The 27756-nt window shown below is 41.0% G+C and overlaps 1 protein-coding gene across 3 annotated transcripts; it reads left to right on the top strand.

The window, feature by feature from the left end:
* The first annotated feature begins 45 nt into the window (after positions 1 to 45).
* Positions 46 to 27694, top strand: INTS8 (integrator complex subunit 8). Of its 3 annotated transcripts, XM_082325915.1 has the most exons (27): positions 46 to 252; positions 1827 to 2001; positions 5549 to 5689; positions 6115 to 6186; positions 7345 to 7396; positions 8405 to 8587; positions 9078 to 9185; positions 9911 to 10066; positions 10526 to 10626; positions 12079 to 12220; positions 13389 to 13459; positions 13595 to 13770; positions 15124 to 15257; positions 15899 to 16009; positions 16696 to 16897; positions 17434 to 17555; positions 18575 to 18759; positions 20056 to 20089; positions 20780 to 20836; positions 20920 to 20981; positions 22266 to 22384; positions 24229 to 24332; positions 25941 to 25991; positions 26752 to 26825; positions 26906 to 26970; positions 27074 to 27117; positions 27398 to 27692. In XM_082325915.1, the coding sequence occupies exons 1-27, from the start codon at positions 123 to 125 to the stop codon at positions 27512 to 27514; spliced, it is 2988 nt and encodes a 995-aa protein (XP_082182041.1). In that variant the 5' UTR covers positions 46 to 122; the 3' UTR covers positions 27515 to 27692. The 3 variants fall into 3 exon arrangements, 2 of the variants coding, with proteins under 2 accessions (XP_082182041.1, XP_082182042.1); XR_014229657.1 differs by lacking the exons at positions 26906 to 26970; positions 27074 to 27117; positions 27398 to 27692 and adding an exon at positions 24516 to 24890 and having other exon boundaries at positions 26752 to 26787; XM_082325916.1 differs by lacking the exons at positions 46 to 252; positions 1827 to 2001; positions 5549 to 5689 and having other exon boundaries at positions 6114 to 6197; positions 27398 to 27694.
* Positions 27695 to 27756: the final 62 nt, after the last annotated feature.

Genomic DNA, 27756 nt, shown 5'->3' with positions numbered 1-27756 from the left:
CGAGGGGGCGGTGGCCGGCGGCCATCTTGTCGGCGGGCGCTGCCGCCTCCTGCGGCGGAGGGCGCGATTTGCGCGGCCGCGTGCGGGGCCGCCGGGGGCCGGCGGCGGCAGCGGCAGCAGCCATGAGCGCGGAAGCGGCGGACCGGGAGGCCGCCACCTCCAGCCGGCCTTGCACGCCGCCGCAGACCTCCTGGTTCGAGTTCCTGCTGGAGGAGGCGCTGCTGGAGCAGCACCTGCAGAAGCCCTCTCCCGGTGCGTGTGGCGCGGCCCTGCTGGCGGCCGCTTCCCCTCGGCTTTGGGCGCGGCCGGCCGCCGCTCCCCGGCTCCTCACGGGCCCCGCGGAAGAAACGCTCGCTCCTCTCCCTGCGGGCCCCTTCCCTCGCCGCTGCGGCCTGCGGCTCGGCCGCTGCCTCCGCCTTCCCGGGGCCTGCTGCTGGCGCTGCCGGCCGCGCACCGGCGCCGCCTCCCTCCCGCCCTCCTTCGTCTGTTCCTCGCTCCCTCCCTCGCCTCTGGCTTCCCCCCGGGGAGGCGCCGCGGGGCTTTGCCGCCCCGGCGCTGGTAACGCGGTGGCCAGAAGCCGCCGGTCGAAGGGCAGGCTCGGGCGCGGAGCGGTCGTGAGGCGCGGGGTGGGGGCGCGGGCGGGCCGCTGCCGGGGGGCTCCTGGCGCGGCGCCGCGGGGCAGCCCCGGCGCGGGCGGGCGGGGGCGGCGGGCGTGCGGCCGCGCCGGCGCGGCCGCAGGGACCGCGAACGCGTTTCACTCGTTTTGCGTTAACCTTCCTATTTAATAACTTCATTTCTCCGTCTTTCCGGTGTGGTAGATGACTTTTCCTTTCGCATATGTGAGTTTTGTTTGGGGAAATGTTGCAAGTTCTTTATTTTTACAACGTGAAGCGCAGTTTGTAAAAATCATTACAATTTGCAGTTGGTTTTCTCCCACTAAGTCTTGCTGCCGTCAGGAACGAGAGCCCTCCTAAAGGTTCAGTGCTGAAACTGCTCTATCTGTTTAGACCTGGCATGAATAGAAACCTGGTCTGATGTATTATAAGAAAGTGACCATATTTAAAAGTAGCTGATCTTCTGATGATCGTAAGCGGGAATCATCTTTTTCAGTACCTGAATACTACAAGTAGGTGGACGAAACAGGAAAACCTGGGACAGTATTGCCTCTACAAAAAGGAAATTTAAGCATAGTCAGGCTACATCTTTATGCTTAGATCTTACACTGCTATTTTGCAATTAAAAATAATTATTATTACTAGTTCTATGTTTTACAAAGTTCAATGAGAGTATAATAATTATGATTTGTCTTCAGTTTTTCAGAACAGCTCAGAGGTACTGGTGAGACTATCTTATTGTAAGGGAGAGATTTGGGGGCTTTTTTTTTTTTTTTTTTTTTTAAATCAGTCTGAAGGTATCTTCTAAATGTATTCAGAAGTACCAGCAGTTGCTTGTAAATACATTTTAAAAAAACAGAGGAGAATTACAAGGAGGTATATATTTTTACAACAGCTCGCTTGTGATTTCAATAGGCAACGTTTGTTTTCTGGAGATGCAAGTACTGAAACATAATTAATACAAAATAGTGAAAATAAATAAAAGTATGAGAGTGTGGTTACCATGGTCAAGTAAACTTGAAGGTTAAACAAAGATATGTTAATAGTCTGACTTGAGCCAGCATAAGCAACATACCCTTTGGGATTAGAATCTGCCAGGTGACAATGTCAGCTGTATAAATGACAAGGAGATAAGATCCCTATTCATAGCTGCAACAAGAAATTAATTTCTGGGCTTACAAAGGATTTGAGGAGTGGCTATGTTTTTTGCAGATCCACCACCTGTACAGCTGATTGTCCAGTTCTTGGAACAAGCTTCGAAACCATCAGTGAATGAACAGAACCAAGTCCAGCCACCACCTGATAACAAAAGAAACCGCATTTTAAAACTTCTTGCTCTTAAAGTTGCTGCTCATCTGAAGTGGGATTTGGATGTATTAGAGAAAAGGTATAGTCTGTACATCTTCATGCTGAAATTACTAAACTGAAGCGGCTTGAGATCTTTATTTTAACAAATGGAAATCTGTCTTGCTCCCTTTTCTGACAGTATCTTCCTTACATTAAGAAGAGTCTTGGGTGTGACAGCTGAAATCAAGTTCTGTTTCGTCTGTGAGTTAGAAAAGGGTTTTGATAAAGACGGTGTCTGTGAGCAGCTCAATACTGTTTATAATTTAGAGAGGAAGAATAGTGGGTCTTAGGCATTAAGATATGCACATGTAAACTGCATAAAGATGAATTTTAGGTTACGTTTTCTTCAGTGACAAAACTAGCTTAAGTTCCCCAGTCTGACATGCTTGAAGTTGGAGGTCTTGCTCCAGTTTTGTTGATGTAAAGCACTCCATATATCTGCGAACTAGATACTGAACTGACTGTGGTTGAAATGGGCAAAATCCACCTTTGCATTTTTCTTTGAATTTTTTTAGCCCAAATTATTTCAGTTGCTGAATGGTCTGATGAGACAGAACAGTTGAGAACATCTTTACTCTGGCAATGCTTAGCACGTTAGGGAGCTGCATTTCAGAAATGTAAAATCTTAGTGGGGCAATACGTGTCCCAGTTGTAACTTGCATAGAATCATAGAATAATTTGGGTTGGAAAAGACCTTCAAGATTGAGTCCAGCCATTAACCTAACACTGCCGAGTCCACCACTAAACCGTGTCCCTAAGCAACACATCTACCCGTCTTTTAAATACCTCCAGGGATGGAGACGTCACCACTTCCCTGGGCAGCCTGTTCCAGTGCCTGACTACCCTTTCGGTGAAGAAGTTTTTGCTGAATATCCAACCTAAACCTGCCCTGGCACAACTTGAGGCTGTTTCCTCTTCTCCTATCACTTGTTACCTGGGAGAAGAGACAGACTCCCACCTCGCTACAGCCTCCTTTCAGGTAGACCCTTTCGGGTCTCTCCTCAGCCTCCTCTTCTCCAGACTAAACAACCCCAGCTCCCTCAACCACTCCTCATAAGACTTGTGCTCTAGACCCTTCACCAGCTTCGTTGCCCTTCTTTGGACACGCTCCAGCACCTCGATGTCCTTCTTGTAGTGAGGGACCCAAAACTGAACACAGTACTCGAGGTGCGGCCTCACCAGTGCCGAGTACAGGGGCACGATCACTTCCTTAGTCCTACTGGCCACACTATTCCTGATACAAGCCAGGATGCTATTGGCCCTCTTGACCACCTGAGCACACTGCTGGCTCATGTTCAGGTGGCTGTCAACCAACACCCCCAGGTCCTTTTCTGCCAGGCAGCTCTCCAGCCACTCCTCCCCAAGCCTGTAGTGTTGCATGGGGTTGTTGTGACCCAAGTGCAGGACCCGGCACTGAGCCTTGTTGAACCTCATGCAGTTGGTCCCAGCCCATCGATCCAGCCTGTCCAGGTCCCTCTGTAGGGCCTTCCTACCCTCCAGCAGATCAATGCTCCCACCCAGCTTGGTGTTGTCTGCAGACTTACTGAGGGTGCACTCAATCCCCTTGTCCAGATCATTGATAAAGACAAAAACATTTGGCGTGCAGACACCTTGGAAGAAGAAAGGTCTTCATTAGATAAAAGTTACATTGACTCTGAGTATGTTGAAGTTTCTTTAAAAAAAAAAAAAAAGTCGTTTTATTTCTCTTGAGTTGATCTGAAAATCATATGGTCTTTATGATGTTATATAGAAATTTTTTAATTTCAGAATTATTTTGAAAAAACTGTATTCCTTCAGATTACTGGTAGGGCTTGTTTCTTCCTATATACTTTTATTTGTATTATAATATTTTTGTTGTGTTTTTTTTTTTTTTATAATGTCCTATAACGAGCAGTAAAAGGGCTTGGAATGAGATGTTCTTGATTTTTACCTATGAAGTTCTCTTTTTTTGTTGTTGTTGTTCTTGTTGTTTTGTTTTGTTCTCTCCAAATAATATTTTTGTCATCTGTTAAGCTATGTCATATTTATCTGCCTTAGTGAAGCATTGTGCAGCGGGCTTGCCAAAGTACCTTTGCAAGATACTGCACAACTGCAGAGAATAAATGGAAACCTTTATTGTGGTTAGTTGTGAAAATATTATATGGACAAAAGTATCTGGTATACAATAGGGATTTTTTAATATATACTCTAGCTTTGAAAGCACATGTATGTAAATGTGTACAAGAAGGCTTTTTTATGGCTGTTTCCCTTCTTGCAGGAGGAGTTTATGCTGACATTTATTCATGGTGTATTTTTTGTCAGTTATTACCTTTACTTCTAAAAATGCAGGTATAATCCTGATTCAAAAATCAGCCATACTGTATGACAGTTTGGGGCTGATTCTGGGTTTTGATAGGATTGTTTTGTCCATCTGTGGTGAGTTTTTTGAGAACCAATCTGAAGTCATTTCAACCACTAATTTATCATTTCTATATAGTAGAGCTCTTGTTCTGTTAGCTCATGAAGCCTAAGATTGTTCTTGATTAAGAAACATGCTTTTGGTTTTTAACTGATTATATGCAAAGGTGAAGTCATGGTAGTTAAAAAGAAATAAAATAACAGCTTGAGGCCAGTTTTTTTCTGAAACTTCTGCCTTTATAAACAGTTGAATGATGTTCTGCTCTTGCCAATGAAAACAAGATTCCTGGACCTCACATAGTAAAAACAGCATTTGTTAGTTTAAAGTGATAGCTTGATAACAGACCTGGAGTCTGATACTACACAAGACCTAAAATTTGTTAAATGGGAATTCTGCCTTTAGTTGCTAAAAGTGTAGTTGCCCTGGTTGTTTTCAATGCTGGTTGCAAAGAATGCAAATTTTTCACAGAAGCAAAGGTGCTTTGGCAGTAGCTGATCACTTCTGACTTCAAATAATGTCTAAATCAGTAATAGTGTTTCAGTTGTGTTAAATTATACCTCAAAGGCTTGGAGTGACGCAGACCAGCCTGCATCTCTTCTCATTTTATCAAGGAAGGTTCTGTCCCAGCTAATGTATATTTTACATAATACAGCTTGCAGTGCTCTACAGTGTTCTATTCCAGTACCTAGTCTTAACTTCACTGTTTGCTAGTGGATGCTGCAGAAAGGGAGATAAAGCCATAACAAAACAGTGAAATATTCCCTTTACATGAGTGAAATTCCATTTGCAATGGAAACGTGGTTGTTTACCTTTTGGAGGTATGATCTGGAAGTTCTTTGAAAATAGTTTCTTATTAGTTGGGACCTGCTGCTATAGGTGACTGGATTATTCTGGGGATGTGTCTGTGTGGACTGATGCGGTGGTGCATAGTAGTAGTTCAGCTGTCAGGGCAACCTTCCACATTGGCTTAACTTACGCTGCTAATACTGGTAACTGCTTTACATACCTGATCTAGAATGCCATCTGATACAGAGCATTTCCTTATGCTAAATAAACATACTGCTCTTACTTCCATGGGATGTTAAGTAATAATATAGTACTGTATAGCAGTGTATATAATTTAAACATTACAGGAGTAGGATTACTGTATGAAGTATCTGATTCTCGTTTTTTTTTTTTTTTTTAATAGCTTGTCTGTTCCTGTACTGAACATGCTACTGAATGAGCTTCTGTGTATCAGCAAAGTTCCCCCAGGAACTAAACATGTGGATGTCGACCTGTCCAGCTTACCCCCAACCACTGCAATGGCAATACTACTCTACAACAGATGGTAAACTACTTTAAGACAATAGTCTTAAAATCATGATAGAACAAAACAATGTTTTTTTCTATCTATATACTTGTACACAGAAGGAGAAAGAATCTCAAAGTATTAATAATTTTTTGGTCCGTAGTTAGGTTATAGTGAGGAGCTGAGTCTGGAAAGCTGTTCTACAGCTGGCTTTGTTCCCTAAAATATAATCAAGGTAGTAGTTTGAACTGTCACCTTATAAAGAAAAAAAATCTTGCTGTCTTGTAGCTTTTTATGGCCATAAGAACATTTCTTAAATACTAGATGTGCTGTTGAGTGGAGGATGTATTCTAATGGTATAATGTACCTGAAGTGATAAACTGCTATTTTCAAGAGGCATGTAATCTACTTGTTACACTTCTGAGGCTAATACCATTCTTTGCTTAATTTTCTCCCCTATGTAGGGCCATAAGGACCATCGTTCAAAGTAGTTTTCCTGTAAAGCAAGTGAAACCTGGTCCACCCCAGTTAAATGTGTAAGTTACAGGTATAATTCATTTGGAATTTGTGTGTATTTTGTAATCAGAAATTTAATTTCTAATTGGATTAAATCATGTTAATAACATACAGTTGCCTAAAATGGCTAGTTGTAGCATGGAAAACTTGCATTTCTTTCAAGTATATTCTTATTTTCCTGTCAGACATGCTTGATACGTATATGTACTTGTCTGTTGTTCCACTCTTTTAGTATATTATAATCTCTGTGACTTCATAGAGGCATGAAGAAATCATGTGAGAAAGGGAGATGGCGATTCGCCTGGGCAGAATGGTTATTCTCTGGTTTAAACACAGTACATTTCTTGCATCCTGTTTTAACTTAGAGTGTCTTGCTTAATACAGTTTTATTATAGCAATTTGCCGCATTATGTATGATAACCTGCAAAATGAAGTATTTTCACTTGCTTCATTAGGCAATAAATTGTAATTTAAAGTCAGTATTCATTTTGAATTTAGAAGTTGTGTGGGTTTAGTTACAACGTGTCCTTGACACTGACTTTTATGTTATAAAATTCCAATAAAGTTGGGAGTATCTCAGTGATACTTTTCATGTGTTTTATGTTAATTCTGTACTCCAGCATTGGGCCATACTTGTTTGAGAGAGTCTGTTTAGTATGTTGATTAAAAATACCACTACTACTACTCATTTTACTGTAAATCTTGTATTGTCCTATATGTGTCAGAGTCTGATCCTGAATCAAAAGATTCTGTGCGGGGAAATAATTTGAAAATACTTGTAATTTTTACATAAGCACATGAACGCACTTCTGGCCCTGACACATGCTCGAGAAGAATTAAATAGTGAAGCTTCAAGAGACTTGAGGCTGTGGAAGTTGATTTCTTCGTGATAGTTTTGCTAACATTAACAACCTGATTTTTAAAGAAAAAAGCAATGGAAACTTTGTCACTTCCATTTTATTGAACTACGTTCTCATCCAAAACTACCTTTTCGTTATATAATTCTGTATTTCAGATATAGATAGATGAGAACAGTCAGCGGTCTTGCGTAATGATGTTTACAATGTAATTAAGCAAAACTTACTATGAATTAATTGTTGTGGTCTGGAACATGAAATAAAATAACATGCAGGTTTGCTTTATAATTGAAATTTTGATGTCTTCTCTGTGTTTTCCAGGATGAACCAGATGCAGCAAGAAAAGGAACTAACTGAAAATATTTTGAAAGTGGTGAGACTTTTTTCCCCTCTGTATTTGCTTGAATTTACATGTAAATATGAACGGACAAGAAATAAGCAATTGCATCACAGTTTTGTTGGATTGAGTACATTTATATTATATTAGCCACTTTTAGTATTTGCTACACAGTTCCACTGTGTGCATTTTGGATGGCGTTGTCTCTGCACTGCATGTGGTGTGGGATTTGTTTTCTGTGATTGAGTTATTCTTTCATCAGTCCATCCTTGGAGCCATATGAATCGAGCAAGCCTCTACAAAATCAGTGTGTGATGAGTAATTAAGACAATACCATGCTTGAGCTGCAAAATCATATGGCAGCAAAATTCAACACTTACTTAAAATGTTTTTTTAAAAAGGATTTAGTACCGGAGTGTTTTCTGTATGTAGCTTTCAACAGAATGCTAGTTGTGCCTGAATTTTTTCCCTTTGAGAGAGGCAAGAAAGAGGAAGAACAAACCTTCTACTTCCATAAATAGCCTAGGTCATTTTCCTACCCTTGTACTACTTGGAATCAGTTAAATAATTTGTATTATACATTTTCTACAATTTTTTACTTTTTCATATTTTTTCAAATAGGTGAGCATGAATGATGTTTAACTGTTTTACCAATTCATCAGATTTTTTGAAAAAATCTTGATGTTCACATAGAAGCTGGTTTTGTTTCAGCTGTGAAATAATAACTTAAAATTTGCGTGACTTAATGCTCCAGAAACGGACAAAAAGGTATAGGTGAAACAGAGAAAAATTATTTGTTTCAAGTGGAAGTAAGGGTTTGATCCTGTTTCTCTTGAGTACTTGAAACTGAAGTAGAAGTCACAAATTTCTTGTTGTACAAGAAATACAGGAGCAGATTCTACATAGCAATAAGACAGCTGTATAAGGACAATTTTTTTTTTACTATCGTTTTACTGTACTGTTACATTTCTAGTGTTAATTTAAACCCAGAGCTAAACTGAAAACCAAGAGGTTAATTTTTTCAATGCATTTGAACTATTGCAGTTGAAAGAGCAGGCTGCTGACTCCATCCTGGTCCTAGAAGGAGCACTTAAATTGAACAAAGATCTTTATGTCCACACTATAAGAACTCTGGATTTATTAGCCGTGGAGCCTGGTATGGTGAATGGAGAAACAGAGAGTTCCACAGCTGGACTGAAAATCAGTGCAGAGGAGATACAGTGCCAGGTACCTTACATTCTATACTAAAGCTTTCAATTTATATCTATTTCTTTAGACAAAGTGTTAAGTAATATTTTTGAAAGAAATTGCAGTATTTTTCTGTTAATATTTCCTGTGTTCTTTTTTTAATGCAATGAGATAGACTTCATTTTTACATTATTAGAACTTTTTTGAACACTGTAAATACAGTTGCTTCCCCCTCCTCTGGAGTAAACCAGTATATGGCAAGGACAGCTTATTGCATTGTTCTTAACAATTATATGGCAATCATTCTGTAATTTTGTAATGCTTGTGCAGAATTGCTCATACCGAGATCGCAGTTAAAGAGGAAACAACTGAAATATGTGGGGAAAGGTGTGTGGCATATGTCAGTACATTAGATAAAACTAGGAATAGTTTAAAGTACGTGTGAGGTTTGAGCTGAAATACTTAATCTTGACTTAAAATGTTAAATAAATTTCCAAGATAATGTGTTTTATATCAATGCTGTTTGCAGGTTTGCTATGATTTGGGTGCAATCTATTTTCAACAAGGATCTACAAATGCAGCTGTTCATGAAAATGCTAAAGAAAAGTTTTTCAGAACAAAGGAGTTGATTGCAAAGGTAATAAGTGTTTTATTAGTGTGTACGTTCAACTCTTCAAAAAAAAAAAAAAAGCCTTCTCTAAATTATTGCTTGCTTCCTTTAGCAACTTAATAACTGTTAATGGTACACATGGTTTTTAAAGAAACTCCATGGGATTTTGACAGCAATTTTTGTTTTTTCACATTGTTCCTTGTTTGAAATTATATTAATCGGCTGCAATATATTGCTGCTTTGTTCTACATTTTGTAATGAATATTCTCTTACACAAATTGTATTGATGCAGGAAATGCAAAAATAACATCTCCAGTGCTAATATAACTCAACAGTACATTCTCTGTCCATTGTGGTATTTTGATTCTGGTGATGTGTTTTTGAGGAAGGTAACCATACAGCACTTCCTATTCTTTTTTTTATCTAACTTTCCATTGGAAATCAGATTATGTTCTGACCTTTTTAAAAAATGCAACACTTTAATTTACAGCTAAGGTATGCTTCCTTTTTATTTTGCTTCATATTTATATTCCTAAAACTGCAAAACTCTAGTTAAATAATAAACAACACATGGTCTACACTGTAAAGAGCACATATAAAAGTGTGCTATTTAAAAAAAAAGAAATGTGTATGCGCCCATTCTTTTGTTGTTTTGCTGTTACTTGGGGAAACTGTGAGTCTCGTGTTTCTGAATTAACCTTATGTTTCATAATATTTTGGCCACTAAGATTTGATTAACTCTTACTTTTCAGAATGGTTCATCATCACTTCATTTCACCATCGATGAAGAACGGTTAGCTGGGTACTGTCAGGCTTGTGGAGTTCTTACCTCATCTTCTGATGATGCTTCTCAACAGGCAACTCCCTATAGTCAAATCCATAGCTGTATGAAATCTGGCAACTATCAGGTAGGGTACTTAACCCACGTATGTTTGAGGGTTTTTTTGTCATTCTATGTTGATGATTCCACCTGAACTGATAGGGATTTTAATAAATTTTAAGTGTTCCAGTTAACCATTAACATTCTGGTTTAGAACACATATATAGGAATGATACATGTTAGATTAAAATATCTTGGATTCCATACAATGTAAATAATTCCTACTAGCTCATGTGTGGAATTTTCAGGTAGAATCTAGTTCTTTGGGTTTCAGGGAATGTTGCTGCTGAGATGTGCAAGTTTTTTTTTTTTTCTTTGATGCTCTGATGCTAGAGAACTTTTTTGTTTGGTCCCTTTCCTGTTGTTTAATGAATTTTAGTATTACGTATGGGTGTAAGCTGCTTCTGTTAAGATAAAGAAGATAAAAAACCTACTCTAATCTGTATCTTTTGCATTATCCATTGACTATTCTGTGTTTGTGTTACAGGACTTAGTGAAGATATTCCTTGAAGATAATCTAACCCTCAGTTTACCTGTTCAGTTCAGGCAATCGGTGCTGAGAGAACTCTTCCAAAAAGCTCAACAAGGGTGAGATGTTAATAATGATCTCTTCAGTGATGATGAAAAACAGTTTTCATGAGTTTTATGTTTTTCATGGAAAGTAAACAAAATCTTCTAACAACAAATTACTTGCATCCAGAAAACTTCAGCCTTTATTTCTGTTAGCAATAGTCTAAACTACATCTTCCATCTAAGGAACTATGTTGTGATATATCTCGCTTTGGCCATATATGGGAAAAAACTTAATGAGTATTAATACTTACATGAATTAAAAAAAATCAGTAAAGTGGTAAAACTCATAATTGATCATATATGTGTGTGTGTCTGTATATATAAAATTTCTGACAAAGGTAATGCCTCTTTAGAGGTCTCCTAAAACTTGAAGTCAAAGCTGGTCAGGCTAACCATACTAAGCGGTAATATTGCAGGAGAAGTGTTGGGAACACGGGTAGTGTAGTTATCTGTGATTATGAGCCTTGTGTACTGCTGAACTAGCCCAGGGCTGAAGGGTTAGTACGCTACATTTATAAAAAGAAAAAAAATTATAATAAGTGGAGAGAATTAGGCACGTTACAAGAGCAGCTTGTGGATGGCTCCCAACTGAGAAATGCTGAGCACATGGTCACATCCAAAATTCAACCTTCTGTGGAACATAAACACCTGAATCAGGGCTCTATGGGAAGTATCTGCATATAATCATGATGGTAATTTTTCTCTGAAGGGAAGGTGCCTACAAGTATTTCAGTTGAAGAAGTGAGAGAGGCTCAGTTTTACAAACACGTGTGTGAGGAAAAGGAAGAATCAATGGTGACAGCCTGTTGTGTAAGAACTTAGTAGTTACTGAATTCAGCTTTCACTTCAGTGAGAGAGGAGTCAAATAAACATCTCTTAGAAGAGGATCTTAGAGGCTGTGGCTTAGCACTGTGTAGGGGTGTTTTCATCTCTGATATGGCTGATACGGAGCGCCTTCAGTGATGAGCACTAGACAGAGAAGGATGGAGGAGCATGACTTTGCGATCTAGTTGAGTCACACAGAGAAGGATTAAGAGAAAGAAGCCATAGGCTGTGGTTATTTGTTTTGATTTTTGTCCAATAGTTGTGTATTCTGAGGTGAATAAATACTCCTGAAGTCTTCTGGGCTGTCAGCCATGCTCAGGGTATGCTTGCCAAGAAGCGATGCACCTTTGTGTCAGTTGTGCTGACAGAGCTCTAGTTGGAGTTCCAGTGGTGCTCAGGCTGAAGCAATAATGAAGTCTGCGTGTGAAACAGAGCTGTGGGCAGGGAGGGAATTTTCTTTTAAAAAAAGTGAGATCCTGGGTAAGCTTAAGCAGATCCTGAGTAAAGTTTTTCAGAATGCAGTCTTGGACTGAGGCATGTGCTCCAAACTTGTCTTGGGATCTGGCAGCTGGAGCTTTGCTGTGATACCAACTCTGTGTTTGTCAGAGAAGTTCTGTGATCTTTGGTTTTGTGTTCTTGCAGGAATGATGCTCTGGATGAAGTTTGTTTCAAAGTCTGCGTGTGCAACACAGTCTGCGATGTATTGCAGGGCCGAACAATTGATATTCAGTTTTGTCAGCTGTTCCTGAAACCCAGCAAAGAGAAAATAGACTTCCTTCTTGAGGTAAGAAATTATCTGAAATTAGAAGGGGAAATGAGATATCTCCTTCCCCATAGAACTGTATTATTGTTGCAAGTAATGCTCAAATTTCTGAAGCAGAGAAAAATACTTTGTAAGGTAACTTCTCAAACATTATTCAACTTCTTTGCAGTTAGTACAATTACACTCTAGGGGGTCAGTCTTGCATCTGTGTTCATAGCTCTGTTTCCGTCTGTTGGGGAGGACCCAATGTTGACCTGTTGCTTCAGCTTGGATTTGAAATTGCTGTGATTCCTGACATCATTAAATTATATAGAGATATTGTTGAATGTTTGTTTTCAAAGGAACAAAGAAACAAATTCTCCAAGACAGAGTTATTAGAAGTATCTGTTGAAGAGGACCGCTTTCCCTTACCAGCTTTGTTGTGAAAGTTTGCGTGTCATGAAATGATCCTGAGTTACTGTATATGTGAGATTTAAACTGTTGCCCTCAGTGAAGCTTTTTAGGAAACTATTATTGCTCAAACTAAACTTGCTTCTTTTGTTGCTTTGCTGTTATTTTCATACCTTCTTTGCTTAATTTGAGCTTGTCTTTTGCTTGTCTCTTCAAGCATGTGGCAAAAATTGACTGACAGTACTATGTACTTCAGAGCAAGTAAAAGCTGTTCCATCAACTGCTTGTATTAGGACTTAAACATATTTCTCAGAAAAATATTGTTTCTTACAAGCTGGCAATTAAATTCAATTATCTAGTTATCTTTCAGCTACTGTTTTTTTTTTTAAACCTGTTAGTCCTAGTGAGTCTTATGCTTTTGCACTTAGAAATGTTGGTTCATTTTTAAACTTATGTAAAAGGGCTTTGTATTTAATGATCTTGTGAGGCTGACTGATACTGTAGCACTCAACGTCAGCACACCTGAATATCAGAGGAATAGGAAAAAGGAATGTGAATTGTGTCTGAGGGAAGATAACAGTTGTCTGAAACAGCCTCTATGGTGTACAGGTTGAAAGAAACTCTGATCCATCTGTGATGGCTACAGTGTTTATCAGATAACTTTGTTGCCTCCCTTGACAGCGAGGGTTACTGCCCGATACTAACTGTGAGTCAGAAAACAGGGTGGTAACGCTGTCTGTAACTAAATATTTTAAGAGTTTTAAGGCGCTGCTTAATTATTTACTTCTTTCTTTCCCAGGTTTGTTCAAGATCAATAAACTTGGAAAATGCTTCCGAAGCACTGAAGAGAAAAATGGCAGCATTTCTCAAGTATGTACCCATGTTGAGATAACATGAATTTACACTTTGAAAGCAATGTAATACAGCACAATAAATGTTTTGAGAACTTATAACTGGAAAAAGCAGCTTCTTCCTGCTCATGTATTAACTCCTTTATTTGTTTAGAAACTTATGTTTGGGTTTGGAAGATCTTCAGCTTGTCTTCATGATTTCGTCTCATGAGCTGTTCATAAAACTGCTGAAAGATGATGAGCGGAAGCTGCTCATTGATCAAATGCGGAAGAGATCTCCTCGAATCAACCTGTGCACAAAACCTGTGACTTCTTTTTATGACATCCCGGGTAATTTTCACAGCATTTACATTAACTTATATGCAGGCAGTTACCTGTTTCCGTGCTTGAGGTTACTATGTGCAGGTTTGTTCTCAGAAAAATTTGAGAGAATGTTTTTATTATAGAATCATAGAATGCTTTGGGATGGAAGGGACCTCTAAAGGTCATCTAGTCCATCCCCCCTGCAATGGGCAGGGACATCTACAACCAGATCAGGTTGCTCAGAGTCCCATCCAGCCTGGCCTTGAATGTTTCCAAGGATGGGGCATCTACCACCTCTCTGGGCAACCTGTTCCAGTGTTTCACTACCCTCATCGTGAAAAATTTCTTCCTTTTATCTAGTCTGAATCTACCCTCTTTTAGTTTAAAACCATTACCCCTTGTCCTATCGCAACAGGCCCTGCTAAAAAGTCTGTCCCCATCTTTCTTATAAGCCCCCTTTAAGTAGCGAAAGGCTGCAGTAAGGTCTCCCCGCAGCCTTCTCTGCTCCAGGCTGAACAACCCCAGCTCTTTCAGCCTTTCCTCGTAGCAGAGGGGTTCCAGCCCTCTGTTCATTTTTGTGGCCCTTTTGGGAGAGAATACTTCCCATTTTTAGTTGGTCAATGTCCTGCTTCTTTGAAGGTGGCTGTTATTTGCTGGTATTTTGCTTGCATCTCAACTGAGTATAATAGGTGCGTTCAAATGAATGTGTCCTAGCTGACCAAGTGGAAGAGAGATGTGGCTGTTGGTTTGAACCAAATCTGGCTGTGGCAGCTGTTCCCAGAAGGGGCACCCTGCCTCTGGACTTACACCAGCACTAATGCTTCTGTGACTGTGTGGGGAGCTGGACCAGGAGTACCATCTGGATGAACTTTTAAACCTACCAAAGTAAAACCCAGATCTTTTCAGCCAGTCCATTTCCCAGATATAGTTGGCTGGCTGTGCAGCTGCACAAGTCAAAGCTAACATAAGAGGTGCCAGATGGTGATTGGAGCTGGAAAGAACTTACCTTCTCAGCTCTAACACAGCCTTGCATTGACTTAAGCCAGTTGTGAGAATGCGTATTTTCACTAAGGCAGTATAGGAACTTTTTTTTTTGGGTGCAGATCTTGAACCTATTGCTTCATTGTAGCAAGGGTAAGGGAATACTCAGAGCTGCTGGTGTGAGAGAAGGGTCATTTGCAAGCAGCCCTTTAGGTCAGGGGAGCTGGGAGGCTAGCACAAGGTGTTTGTGGAAGGGCACAAAAGGATGCATGGGACCTACAAAAGCATTGATGTTTCTGCTGTTCTTACTGTGTTATGTTTAAAATGTTATATACTAAAGAAATGCAAGCATCTACATTAAGAAGGAATGTGCTGGAGACCTGATTGCTTTTCTTCTAGCTTCAGCAAGTGTCAATATTGGCCAGCTTGAACACCAGCTCATATTGTCAGTAGATCCTTGGAGGATTCGACAGATCTTAATTGAGTTGCATGGTATGACTTCAGAACGCCAATTCTGGACAGTTTCAAATAAGGTAATTTATTTCATGTGGTCATGAGAGAGCGTGATTCAGGGACTGGTTAGGTATCATACTGCAGTGAACAGTAAACATTTTGTCTTAGACCCTCAATGTGATTTTCTTTTTCCCCTCTCTCTGCATAATGCTGGTTTTATAAGAATGACACCTATCTAAACTCACATTGTCTATGAAAAGTATTACAACAAAATGTATAAGCTTTGTTTTAAGGAATTACTGACTGTATCACAAGCTTTCCTTGTGAGAAAACAAATTTCTGTAGCTTTTACTTTCAGTGTTCTGACTAGTCAGCAATATTATTTTAATTTAAATTCCTATCATTAGAAGCTGGGAGCAGGAGAGAAGAGATTTTTTGTTGTTGTTGTTGTTGTTGTTAAATAAGGATTTCTTGTCTTTTTTTGTTTTGGTTTTTTTTTTCCCTCCCAATTATTGCATATTCAGAGTATGAACAAAGTAGTGTAGCTAGGCATTTTTATTATACTTCTATAGGAGCAATACATTACTTCTGTAAAAATGAAAGAGTTGGCACTTAGATGTCAATCACTTTCAATATTTGAGTTTTGTTTTTAATGTTTTAAGCAGTGATGTGAATTCTAAAACCTGTTTCTGTGCAAATGTCCTATGTATTTCTCTCCCAGTGGGAAGTACCAAATGTTTACGGCAATGTTATTTTAGGAATCAAAGACAATCTGACTAGAGATTTGGTCTACATCCTTATGGCGAAGGGATTACACTGCTGTGCAATTAAGGTGAGCAAGCCGTCTGAAGTTACGGGTGAGTTAGTTTGGACAATTGAGTTTTAACAAAACTGAAAATATGGAAAGCCCTTTTTGAGAAGAATTGAAAAATTGGGAGGTGAGGGAGATGTAGTAACAAGCTCTGTGTGTCATATAATGGTTAAATATTTCTGTCTCACAAAGTTCCATCAGTAGAGCAAAGATAATGGCTTTCCAGGGAGTTGGGCATGGAGGTAATTTCATTCATACGAAGTTTTGTTTATGATGTACTAAATCATGTTGCATCTAAAGCCAGTGGTGATTTGACTTACTGATATGAAGTGCTGTTCTTCTGGCTGTTTTACATAAGGAATTTATTGGAATGCTGTTTTGCCTTGTAATTGACAATACTGTAGTTTGCTAAACCAGAAGGTAAAACCGAACTGTACCTAATATGCCAGTAGTTACTTCTGGTATGTTTTTGCTTAAACTTCTTGTTTTGTCTGAAAAATCTGGAACTGTTGGAACTGTTAAGCTTAACAGCAAGTCCAAAGGACTCAAAAATGTAAATAGTAATTGTGAGATACTTGAGCAATGCTAATGACGATGGATGCCGAGGCTGGTTCAGCTGGGATAGAGCTGAACAGCACATTAATTTTTAGTCTTTTCCGTTATGAATCCATTATGAACCATTAATTACAGGAACCTCTTTATTGCAGGATTTTGTCCATGCAAAACAGCTTTTTGCTGCTTGCTTGGAGCTTGTGACAGAGTTTTCTCCAAAACTCCGTCAAGTCATGTTGAATGAAATGCTACTTTTGGACATTTACACTCATGAAGCTGGAGCTGGTGTTTCTGGAGAACGTCCTCCTTCTGATCTTATAAGCAGAGTCCGAGGATATTTGGAAATGAGAGTACCTGGTAAGTACATTGCTGTCTTCCCTGGGACGCTGTAAAGCACAAAGCTTTAGCAAAAGGAAAAAAAAACAAACTTTGTATTGTAGATCTACCATTTAGGTGTATAATTGGAAAAACAATAGTGAAGTTTGACACTGGTTTCAGTGAGTCTTTAGAAGCTTGGTTAGTTTTTAGAAGCTGGAAGCAGCAACTTCATGATGCCTACGTGGTACTAAACACTGACAGTTTCTGTTTAGTGCCACTTAAAGGACTTGAACAGGGTAAACGTCTGCATTTTCACCTGAAAAGTTTTGCTGGTTGTTAAAGCAGTCCACACAGCTTCACACTGAGGGAGGCATGTAGTACTGTTGTGGTTGGAGGAAGCTGTTGTTGCTCCTGATTTTCAGAGGTGAAGTCTCTTGTAGGGCTAAGCATTGTGTTTTTCTGTGATAGATATGGAACATGGGTAATTAGAAGGAATGTGTTTTGCTTGTTTTCATATAATGCTGTGTTTTCTCAAAAAAAAAAAAAAGTTAAGCAAGGAATGCCTTTTCTTCCAGATATTCCTCTTCGACAAGTTATAGCTGAAGAATGCGTTGCCTTCCTGTTAAACTGGCGTGAGAATGAGTATTTGACCATGCAAGTTCCATTACCTCTTGTTCAAACTAATCCTTATGTGAAGGTAATGAGTGCTCAGTCTCAAAGCCTTGTCAGTCTATAATTGACTTTTTCTGTCTCAAGAGTGTCAGGTTTTGTGACTATAATGAAATAAGTCCGGTATAGAAGACAGCAGGGCTAAGCAATAAGTGTATTTGACGGTTGACAAAAGACATGGAGGCTGTGCTGCAAGAACAGATGAAACTGCATCTTAGCCCTTGTCAGCTGCCAGCTGAGGTTGGTTCCATAAGCATCAGGCATGTGTGGTTGTGATCCATAAGCTGATTAGAACCTGTAGCACTTCCATAAAGGACTCTTCTCTCAGCTGGAACTCAGCCTAGATTCACATAGGAGGTATGAGAAGTGCACAGATCTCAGGCTTCATGTCTGGTTGTTTTTCTGTTCCTAAGACACTTGTTTTCCAGGTGCGCTGTAGTGGTTCCATTTCTGAACCCAACACCAGTGTTGAATTTCTGGAGACATTCAAGCACCGCCTTTTTTGAAACTTTACTTTCAAAATGGTTTTACAGCAATGTTTCTACTTCAAAGTCAGGCAATGAAGCTGAATGCAGATCATATTACAGGACAGATTAATTTTTGGCCTGCTCTGCTTACCTGGGGTATTTCCTAATTTCCATTTTGAAGTTCAGCTTTTTCTGAATAGCAGAGGGTGCCAGTTTTGGTTCAGATTAATTATTATATGGACGTGAAGAAAGCTCTAGGGAGCCAGTCTTTGTAAAACTGTATTTTTAGTTTTTAGGTTTTATGCAATATATTTAAGTAGAGTGTAAAGCTTGTGTTCTGGAGCCTGTAGTAATGAAATACACCCTAAGGAAACTAATAAAGGGGAAAATCCTCTGTTGTTTAATTCCTGTCTTCCAGGTTCCTCATCAGTGTCCTCTGCTGCAAAGTTTAGTCACGTTGCTTTGTAGTTTGTAACTTAAAATCACTTCCTTAGCCACTTTAAATGCCAGTAATTCCTTTGCTGTAGTCAGTATTCAGAGGAGCGGTAGTGACTGTATTTTTTTCTCTCGCATTGCGTAGCTGGGACAGTTGCTGGCTGCTACATGCAAAGAACTTCCAGGTCCCAAAGAAAGTAGACGGACAGCTAAAGACCTTTGGGAAGTCGTTGTACAAATCTGCAGTGTATCCAACCAGCACAAACGGGGGAATGATGGCAGAGTGAGTTTGATAAAACACAGGGAGTCTACACTAGGCATTATGTACAGGTGTGTTTTCTTAAATTATTTTTAAAGATTGTTTGAATTTTATATTTGACCCCGTGTTCCCTTCAAAAATTGTCTGGCTTCCGCTAGCAGAGTGGTGGCAGCAGCTAAAGATCTCTACCGAGTGAACGCTCACTGGTGGTGTTGGGTATTAGCGGTGATGTGTTGACTTTCCCTTTCAGAGAGAGAAAAGGAGCACATGGGATTCAGGTCAACATATAGATGCCAAAGCATATATGCCTGTGCTCCCGTTATAATCGGTGCAGTTCTTCCAATGAAGTCAATGGCATCTAGAGGGCAGTTTAGCTGACTGACGGGAGGTGTCTGCTTTACATCAAATAGAATTGCTCTGCAGACTCCATTGACTGCATCAGTTAACTACTTTTATTAAACACCTAGCTCACAGCATAGGTGTCTACACTTAGCTTTAGGTTTCTGAATCTAAAGCTAGATGTTATTCAATCTTGAAATGAAATTCTAGTTCAGCTGAGCCCCTGGGGAGAGGGAAAGAAAGAAAATATTGTTGACTGGAGTAATTTCACTGTCAGTTACCTAACTCATGCCAGCCTTAGCCTTAACTGATTGATTGATGGATTGGTTCAGGACTGATTTTGTAAGTGTTTTCAGCCTGTTCTTAAGTTCAAGCCTGATTATAAGTTGCCTTTTATGGTAAATTCTGGAATGTATGATTATATTGAACAGCTTTCCATGTTAAAAACTTGGAAAAAGTGCCTCTGTCAAACTATTGACTGTTTCTTTGCCTTTCTTGAGCTAATCAGGTTAACGTGTGCCTAAAGGCCAGCTGCTTTTGCTTACGCTGCTGTGGGATGGGTGGAAGAGGGTATGTGCTCGGTGTATATTTCGGCTGTATACTCTGGCAAGAAAAAGGAAGCAGTACAGATGTACTCTAGGATACTGAACATTTTCTGACCCCCTCTGATTCATACAGTAAAGGGCAGCGACCCTGTTGTTGTTATGGAAAAGAAGCAGTGAAACCTTTTCCAAACAGGCTGTGCTTGCCTAGATTACGGTGACAATTTCTGATGTGGCATGACAAGGAAATCAATTATTTAACCTGTTTTAAATGTAGAAGTAAAACTTGCCAGTGAGTGTATTAAAAGTGAATGACCTGCTTGAGCGTTTTCACTTTTATACCTTACATTTGTAAACTTAGAGGTTAAGGAGTATTTTGGTGGGTGAAGAATTTGTTTTACTGACTTTCGTTTTCAGTGTATTAAGTTTGCATATATTCTTTGCTGTGGATGATTACTTACAAGGATATTTGTGTCCCTCATTTAGGAGTGAATTGCTGTCCTTCATCAAAAAGCTTCGGGTGAGTTATAGTGGCCTTGAGAATGTGTTTGCAACCAGAACCTTCTTTTGGTATAATATTTTTCTGGACTTTTCCTGTTAAATTCAGAAAATCTGATAGCTATACAGGTGTTTTATATGTCTGAAGAACTTCTGAATTTGCTATACCTGCCATACAGCAGTGTGGGGAAAAAAAAAAAATTAAAAATCCTGAATTCTGACGGTGGAGATCTATTAACATTAGGAGTATATTTTGTTCCAGCTATCATGAAGTTCATTTTATTCCAGCTATCACGAAGCAAAGCATTCCTTTTGGAGGGAGAAGGAAGCTGCTACTTGCATCGTAACTAAGCAGCAGAAGTAAGAGGAAGGGAAATTGTTTCATACCTTGTGGGTTTGTAAATGTATAGAAAGTTGTAGGATACCTAGCTTAAGTTTAAGGCTAGGCAGTAGTCACAGAAACAACATAAAGATGTGTAAAACCTAAGTAAAGTTTATATCCAAATAGTTATTCAGGAAAACCTGAAGTAATTAAAGACTTCCTACAGAAATTTGCTCACAGTATTCCTGCGTTGCAGGGTTCTTAATAAAATATTGCCCTATTTCAGTAAGAAAGTATAATGATGTCAGAACTTCTTACACAGCTTTAAAGCTTAGGGAAAGAAGTGGAGTTTTGTTAGTTCATAGGAATACTTTTTTTTTTTCCTTACAGGAACCATTGGTTTTAACCACAATATTGTCCCTGTTTGTCAAGCTTCATAATGTTCGGGTTAGTATATATCATGAACATCTCACTTGGTTTTCTTGAAGTGTTTCTCTCTGTAATGCCTCTTACCATCTTTCTCCTCTTAGGAAGATATTGTGAATGATATTGCAGCAGAGCACATTTCCATCTGGCCCTCATCCATCCCCAAGTAAGATGATAATTAAATATACAATTTTCAAAATATGCGTTCACGCAGTTGGTTTGGTTCCAGTTACTGTGTGTTAGTTATAGTATGTTAGTGTGAATTCTGCCATGTAGGGGCACCACTGACCCCCATTCTGTTTGCGGGTGGATTGGTCTGATAGCGTGGAGGTTTTTGCTCCTAATTTGATGGTCCTGATGGAGCTGCAGGTAGAAACGGAGGGGTTTTTTAGCTGCATGCTTTACTGAGCTATATCATAGAATCATACAATCGTTAAGGTTGGAAAAGACCCTTAAGATCATCGAGTCCAACCGTTAACCTGTCACTGCCAAGTCCACCACTAAACCAGGTCCCTAAGCACCACGTCTACCCGTCTTTTAAATACCTCCAGGGATGGGGAATCAACCACTTCCCTGGGCAGCCTGTTCCAGTGCCTGATGTAACTATGTGAACTATATAATATTTTAATGCAAAATAACAAATATTTTTTTGGTGTGTGTTTGAATAATTGCCAAAATACTAAGTGGTATATGGTATGCATTGATTTGTTCTGGCTGGATTGAACTGTATTTCTCCAATGAAGTTCAGTGAGGTTCTAGCCCTACAGAGCCTCTGTTTTAGATCCCATGTATGCATCGAGAGAGATGATTCTCATGAGAAAGAGCGAGCGTGTAATGCTTAGTGTGGTTAATCTGTCTTTAATTGGTCTGGTTGAATAGTCTCATTGTTACCGACGTAGACGTCAATGTATATTATAAAGTTAATCAGAAGAAAGTAATTTTCAAGGTTACCAGAATTTAGCAGTACGGTGAGAAAAAACCTGTTTCTAAAAATGGAGATTCCACATGAGCTCTGGGAAAGACTGCCCAAGCAATGTGCCAAACCATTCCCAGCCTTCCTTTCCAAGCTAATTCCACAAGTTTCCAGAGATTGCTGTCTGTGGCCATTTATGCAGATGCTGTGATAAACTTGTAGTGGTTTCAGGTGTTGTCTTCAAACTCCTTTAAACGGAGAACATATATTCTCGCACGAAACCCTTTTGTGGTGTCAGCCGCAGATAAAGTTCTGACTTTTGGTCCAAGCCTGTGAAGGGTGTATTTGTTCTATCAGATTTACTCTATTGAAACAACTCAATAGTAGTCTTAGTTAACACTAAATCTTTCCTGGAGTTATTTTTGCTTGACATTTAATGCAAGGTGCTTTGGACTTAAACTAGATGTGAAATCAGATTACTGCTTAAAATACCAAAACAATAATTTAGGAATTATTTTGCTTCCTTTTTTCCATTAGTCTTCAGTCAGTGGACTTTGAAGCTGTGGCTGTTACAGTAAAAGAACTAGTCAGCTATGCATTGACTATCAACGCAAACAACCACTTCTGGTTAATTATTCAAGCAGATATTTATTTTGGTAAGTGAAACCAATGTCTGTTTTTAGCATGTGTGTAGGGGTACCTTGCTTCTCTGAGATTTGCTTGACATAACCTTCCTTGTGTTTCCTCTTGTGAAAAGAAGCTTAAGTGATATATGAGTTTAAAATCTTTACATGCAGTTGTGTAGGTGAATTTGGGAGGTTGTCTAAGCCCACAGAGAGACTGAGCTTTTGATGGGTCATGCGGACTTGCTTTTGGGGTAAGGGAAACTTTACCCTAAGTGTCCTCGTTAACATCACTTTTTTTTAGTGGGTGCAGTTGGTCCTTGAGTGGTATATTTTGCAAACCCCTAGCATTCGAGTCTTATTAAGTGGATGGAAAGTTGTGTGAATAGTGCTTGCTTTTAAATGTGGAGATCAGCTTCACTGGAGCAGAAGATGAGCACAGTAGAGAGGATCTGTGTTTTATATAGGGAAGTATCTAGGATTTGTAAATGAGGAAGCATGAACTCCTGATCTAGCATTGGTTGTGATGGGAAGCTCTCTCCTGTTGTTCTGTCCTTGCCTGCCACTTCCCCAGTACTTATCCTTGCTCCTCAGCTGAGAGCAGCCAGCAGAACTGGGATATAAATTCTTGCAGCGTCTGGGCACCATGACACGCACCCAGACTGTACCAGGGCAGCGGTTGCCTGGGGAAGCCTTGGCCAGCTCTGTGATACTATGCTTTGTTAAATTATTCCCCAACCTAGAGTCAGTTCCTGGGGCTTGCTTTAGAGTGTGAGTAGAGTAGAGAGGCAGGTGTTGACGAATGAACTTTCAGAAGATAGCCAGGCAAGTACGGTACTACCTGGTGTATGTGCTAGAGAAGGACGTGGCCATAGCCATCCTCAAAGGTAGCTCAGCATTTCTTCCACTTAAATTACCTGTTGAGACCGGTCTAGCGAAATTTAGCAATTTAAGCCAAATTGTTCTTTTCTGGCAGTAAAACAGGATGTGTGCTGTGCCTCTGCCATCTACTTGCTGGTGCTTTGGGCTATTGCAGGAGGCAAGGTGCATGTTTCCAAATCTTTTTTTTTTTTGCACTGGGAGGGTGTCTGTGGTGTGCTGTAAGATGTAGTGCAGAAATCCTAGCCTGTTGCTTCCAAAGGAGACAAATTTGTCTAGAAGATGCTTTATAACCCTTGGGGTGAGGGGAGGGGTCTTAGTCTTGTGTTTAGGGCTGTCACCTTGGATATGGGGGAGTGATTTGAGGTGTTAAACTGGCAGTATTTACTGCTCGTACAAAGTGGAACAACATCCCAGGAGGAGGATGCTTACGTAGGAAGCCTTGCAAGCTGGTACCTGAAAGAGCACTCCCGGCATGTGTCAGGTCTGTATTTCAGAAGCTGTGTGGACAATCAGACTGCTCTCACCACAGAGCCCTTGAAAACCGTCTTTGTGTTGGTTCAGTAAGGACTTACTGGGAGTAAAACTGGTGCTGAACCATGAGATGGGTGTGGTGGCATCAGCTGGCCCTCTCTAACTTGCACCAACTAAATTCCTTCACTGCCACCCGCGTGCGGAGTTCAGGGAAGACAAGCTGCTTTTCTGCTCTAAGGTTGATGGAGTTAAGATCAAATACCTGAACAGTAAAAAGTAATTCTCAAAAGGCAGAACTTTGCCTGTGTTGCTAGTTTTCCTGATTGTGTAGTTTTCTGTCTGTCGCTGGTTTACTGCCTCCTGTGTGTCTGCGCTTTTGAAACAACGATATGCAAGTCACCTTCCCAGTAGAATTCACCTATGAGATATATGTATCTGAGTAATTCTATAAACAATTGATCTGAGTCTTAGAAATAACTGCTGTGTTTACTTTTGAGACCTTATTTTGTCTTTTTCCACTGCAGCAACAAATCAGTATTCAGCAGCCCTTCACTATTATCTACAGGCAGGAGCTGTATGCTCAGACTTCTTTAATAAGATGGTGCCACCAGATGTGTACACAGACCAGGTGAGCTATGAGGGGATTTAGATGTACAAAAATATCTCTTTGGATCCAGTCAACATCCTAATTCTCTGTAGAAACAAAACTGCTAAACACGCACACGTTGATGTAGCTTGTAAGATTTTATAGCTGATGCATTTAGGGATATGAATCCTCATAGATCCATTTTTCTTTGCTTGTTGCTTGAAGGCCATAGAAAATCTGAAGCTTCCCCTTTTGCTGAAGCACAGAAGGCTTTTCTGTTAGTTTGTAGGCTGAATGTGCAGAGCTGCCAGCTGGGAAGGCACTGGTGCCGCACTCCGGTGCAGTAGTGAGCAAATGAAAAAGCCAAGAGCGCACACACGGCCGTGCGGTGTGGCCGTCCCCCGGCTCGTCCCGCGGGGCCGCACCGTGTTGGGCGGTGCCGGGCGGGCAGACCAGCTCAGGGCAGCGCAGCAGCGCTCGCTCTTCCTCGCTGGCTGTGCTGCAGCGCTGGCCCGAGCCTCCAGCCCGCTCCCGCCGTGCTTCTGGTGCTGGTATCGCGCGGATGGAGCCTGCTTGCTTCCACCCGTGGTGCAGACAAACGTAAGCGTATTGTCTGAACGCTTCTGAAATATTGTCTGCTGTAGCTAACGCAGCGGAGGGGCGGGAGCGTGGACCGCATCAGCAGGGAGATCCAGACCACGTTGGCTCCTTCTCACACACACCCTGGTGTTGGTTTCCATACTCTGACAGTGAGCAGGGCTGGGTCGCAGCGCTGTGCAAGGTTGCCCGGAGATGGGTGGGATTGTAACTTACCGCTGTCAGAGCGTACCGGAGGCATGGCGCTGTGCGTGGCAGGGGCCTGGGTGCTTGGCAAGTCGGTGTGACGAGTGGCTAGGCGCTGGCAAGCGGCCCATGAGTGAGAACCCCTTAACCACTGGGTGTGCTGGGGGGAATCTTCAATCCCCGCCACAGCACGTTCCGCTCAAGTCTTGCAGCCACTTTGGCCTTTATCCAGGCATTTGCCTTGTTCATTAGGCAACCACTGTGTTTCTTGTAGGCTGCCTCTCAGCAGGCGATAGGCTGGTCATGCCCAGGCCCAGGGAAGGAGGTTATTTTCATACGCTGTCCGATTGCTGCTCCTTTCGTGTACCCATACGTATGGCAAGGGCGAGCCTCAGGCAGCGCCTGGGACCCTGAAGGTTCGCAGCCCTGTCCAGGCTGCGCCCGCTGCCGGGAGCACGGCGCTGTCGGGCGGCGGCACTGCTGCTCGCCGCCACGTCTTTGCCCGGGGGTGCGAGCTGTTGTCCCTGAGCCCGCCCCCTCTGCCGGTCCCACCCGGGTCAGGCCTTTCCTGTGGGCGGCAGGAGATGAAGGCGAAGCTTTTTAACGACCGCAGCCCGGCTCTCCGACCAGAAACCCGGCGCTTTGTTCTGTAGCACACGTCGTGCTCTTGTGAAGTCTGCGAAGGGATGAAAGCGCCGTTGATCAGTGGATGCGCTAAAACCCAGGAGTTGTTGGGGGCGCGTTAGAAGAACGTACATAGTTATGTAGCTGCTCCCTTGTATTTAAAAAAAAAATTACAGAAATTGCTGTTTGTGTTCCAATACTAGCATTTCAAAACTTGTGTTTTGTGTTTTAACTGTTCTCTAGGTGATAAAAAGAATGATCAAGTGTTGTTCTTTACTCAACTGTCACACCCAGGTAAGAGTTGAAACATGGACATTTAGGAAAACATTAGTTCATAAATATTTTGATGTTAAGGGGGAGGGGGGGGAACTTTCTGAAAAGTAAAACTCAATCCAGTTGGATTGTTTCTTTTAAATATAATCTGCAATAAAATAGATTTTGTTGTTACTGTTGCTTCTAGGACACTAAAAGGACCCAAACTAAGGAGTAAATAAACATATACTTGGAAATGCTGTAGAAAGTAGAAATAGTCTGGGGGGGTTGTCCCATTTTTCTCTTAGAATAGAGGTGTGTTTGGTTTGGGAGGTTTTCTTGGTTGTTTGGTTTTTGGTTTTGTTTGGTGTTTTTTTTTTTTTTTTTTTTGTAGAGTTGAGGGAGAGTCCAGAATCTGGGGGGGGGTGCTGGGAAGCTGCTGTGTCTGTCATGGTAGCCCTGTGTGGCCACTGTTGTTCAGTGGGATTGCTCATTCTCCAAGAAGCAACGAGGCTGGTATTGACCTCTGAGTTAAGAGCTATTAAATGCATTTAGAAACTTGGAAGCCAAGTCAGTCCCTGGGTAAAAGGGTAAAAACCCTTTTGCTTCCCTTTAGCTACTGCTGTTGGTTATTGCAGAATGAGTTGCGTACGCTCTGGAAGTTCAGGTGCTCCGAACTTGCTACGGAAACCAGCAGTTGGTTGGGCTAGAAACGGGGTGGGATTACTGAGGGCTTCTGTGGAAGACTTCAGTTTGCGGGGAACGAAGGCTGTGAAAATCACCTGTGCGCCTTTCCTTACAGGTAGCCATTTTATGCCAGTTCCTCAGAGAAGTAGACTATAAAACTGCATTTAAGGCACTGCAGGAACAAAACAGGTAAATGGTACAACAAAGTTTATAAATACGCATGCACAATATGTGAGCGTTGGGTAATCTAACCTTGTATTCTCTTTCAGTCACGATGCCATGGATTCTTACTACGAATACATCTGGGATGTCACGATTTTGGAGTATTTGACATGTATCCTTTCACTAGAATGCCACTACAGAAAGCTCACACTGGATGTCCGTGGCTGGAAAAAGCCCACTTCCTACCCGTGTGTCTTTTCTTGACTCACCCTCAGATCTCCACCACAAAAGAGGCGAGACGGACAAGCGGCAGATAGCAGTAAGCGAACACAGGGTGCTTGGGGGTGTGGGATTTCCTCGCTGTGGCTGTCCCTCCCTGAAACCGTCTTTGAAAAGAATCGCCACTTCCCGTTTTAATTTTGTTGCCTAATTCTTAATATTGAGCCTGGATGCTGATGTGAAGTTGTTGGTTGAGGGGTGGGGTGGCACCGCATGTTACAGAAAGAAATCCCCCGTTGAGCCGGTGCTGAAAATGCCTTGTGGTGGAACAGCTCTCCTGGAACGCGTGGTGCTAGCGCTGTCTCATCTTTTGTTTCAAGATAAAAGCCATTGGCCAGACAGAGCTGAACGCCAGTAATCCCGAGGAAGTCCTACAGCTTGCTGCGCAGAGAAGGAAAAAGAAGTTTCTTCAAGCAATGGCAAAACTTTACTTCTAGGCTAATGCTGGAAGACTGTTCTAAAATGTGTGGAAGTGGAAAAAATCTTTCAAAACTTTATTATTTTTTAAATTCATTTAAATTTTTATACAACATTTACAGTCTAGTATCTTTCTTTTTAGAAATAGATGAAATCTTATAATAAACCCCTTATTTTTACAAACTGTACAGAAGGCTGGAAGCAACCTCAGCTAGTTCCACAATGGCTTGTTGGAAGAAGACATGAATTCAAGTTTGCTAAG

Source organism: Platalea leucorodia (genome assembly GCF_965183815.1).
Source record: "Platalea leucorodia genome assembly, chromosome: 1".
Lineage (NCBI taxonomy): Eukaryota > Metazoa > Chordata > Aves > Pelecaniformes > Threskiornithidae > Platalea > Platalea leucorodia.
This window is presented reverse-complemented; position numbering and strand designations above follow the sequence as displayed.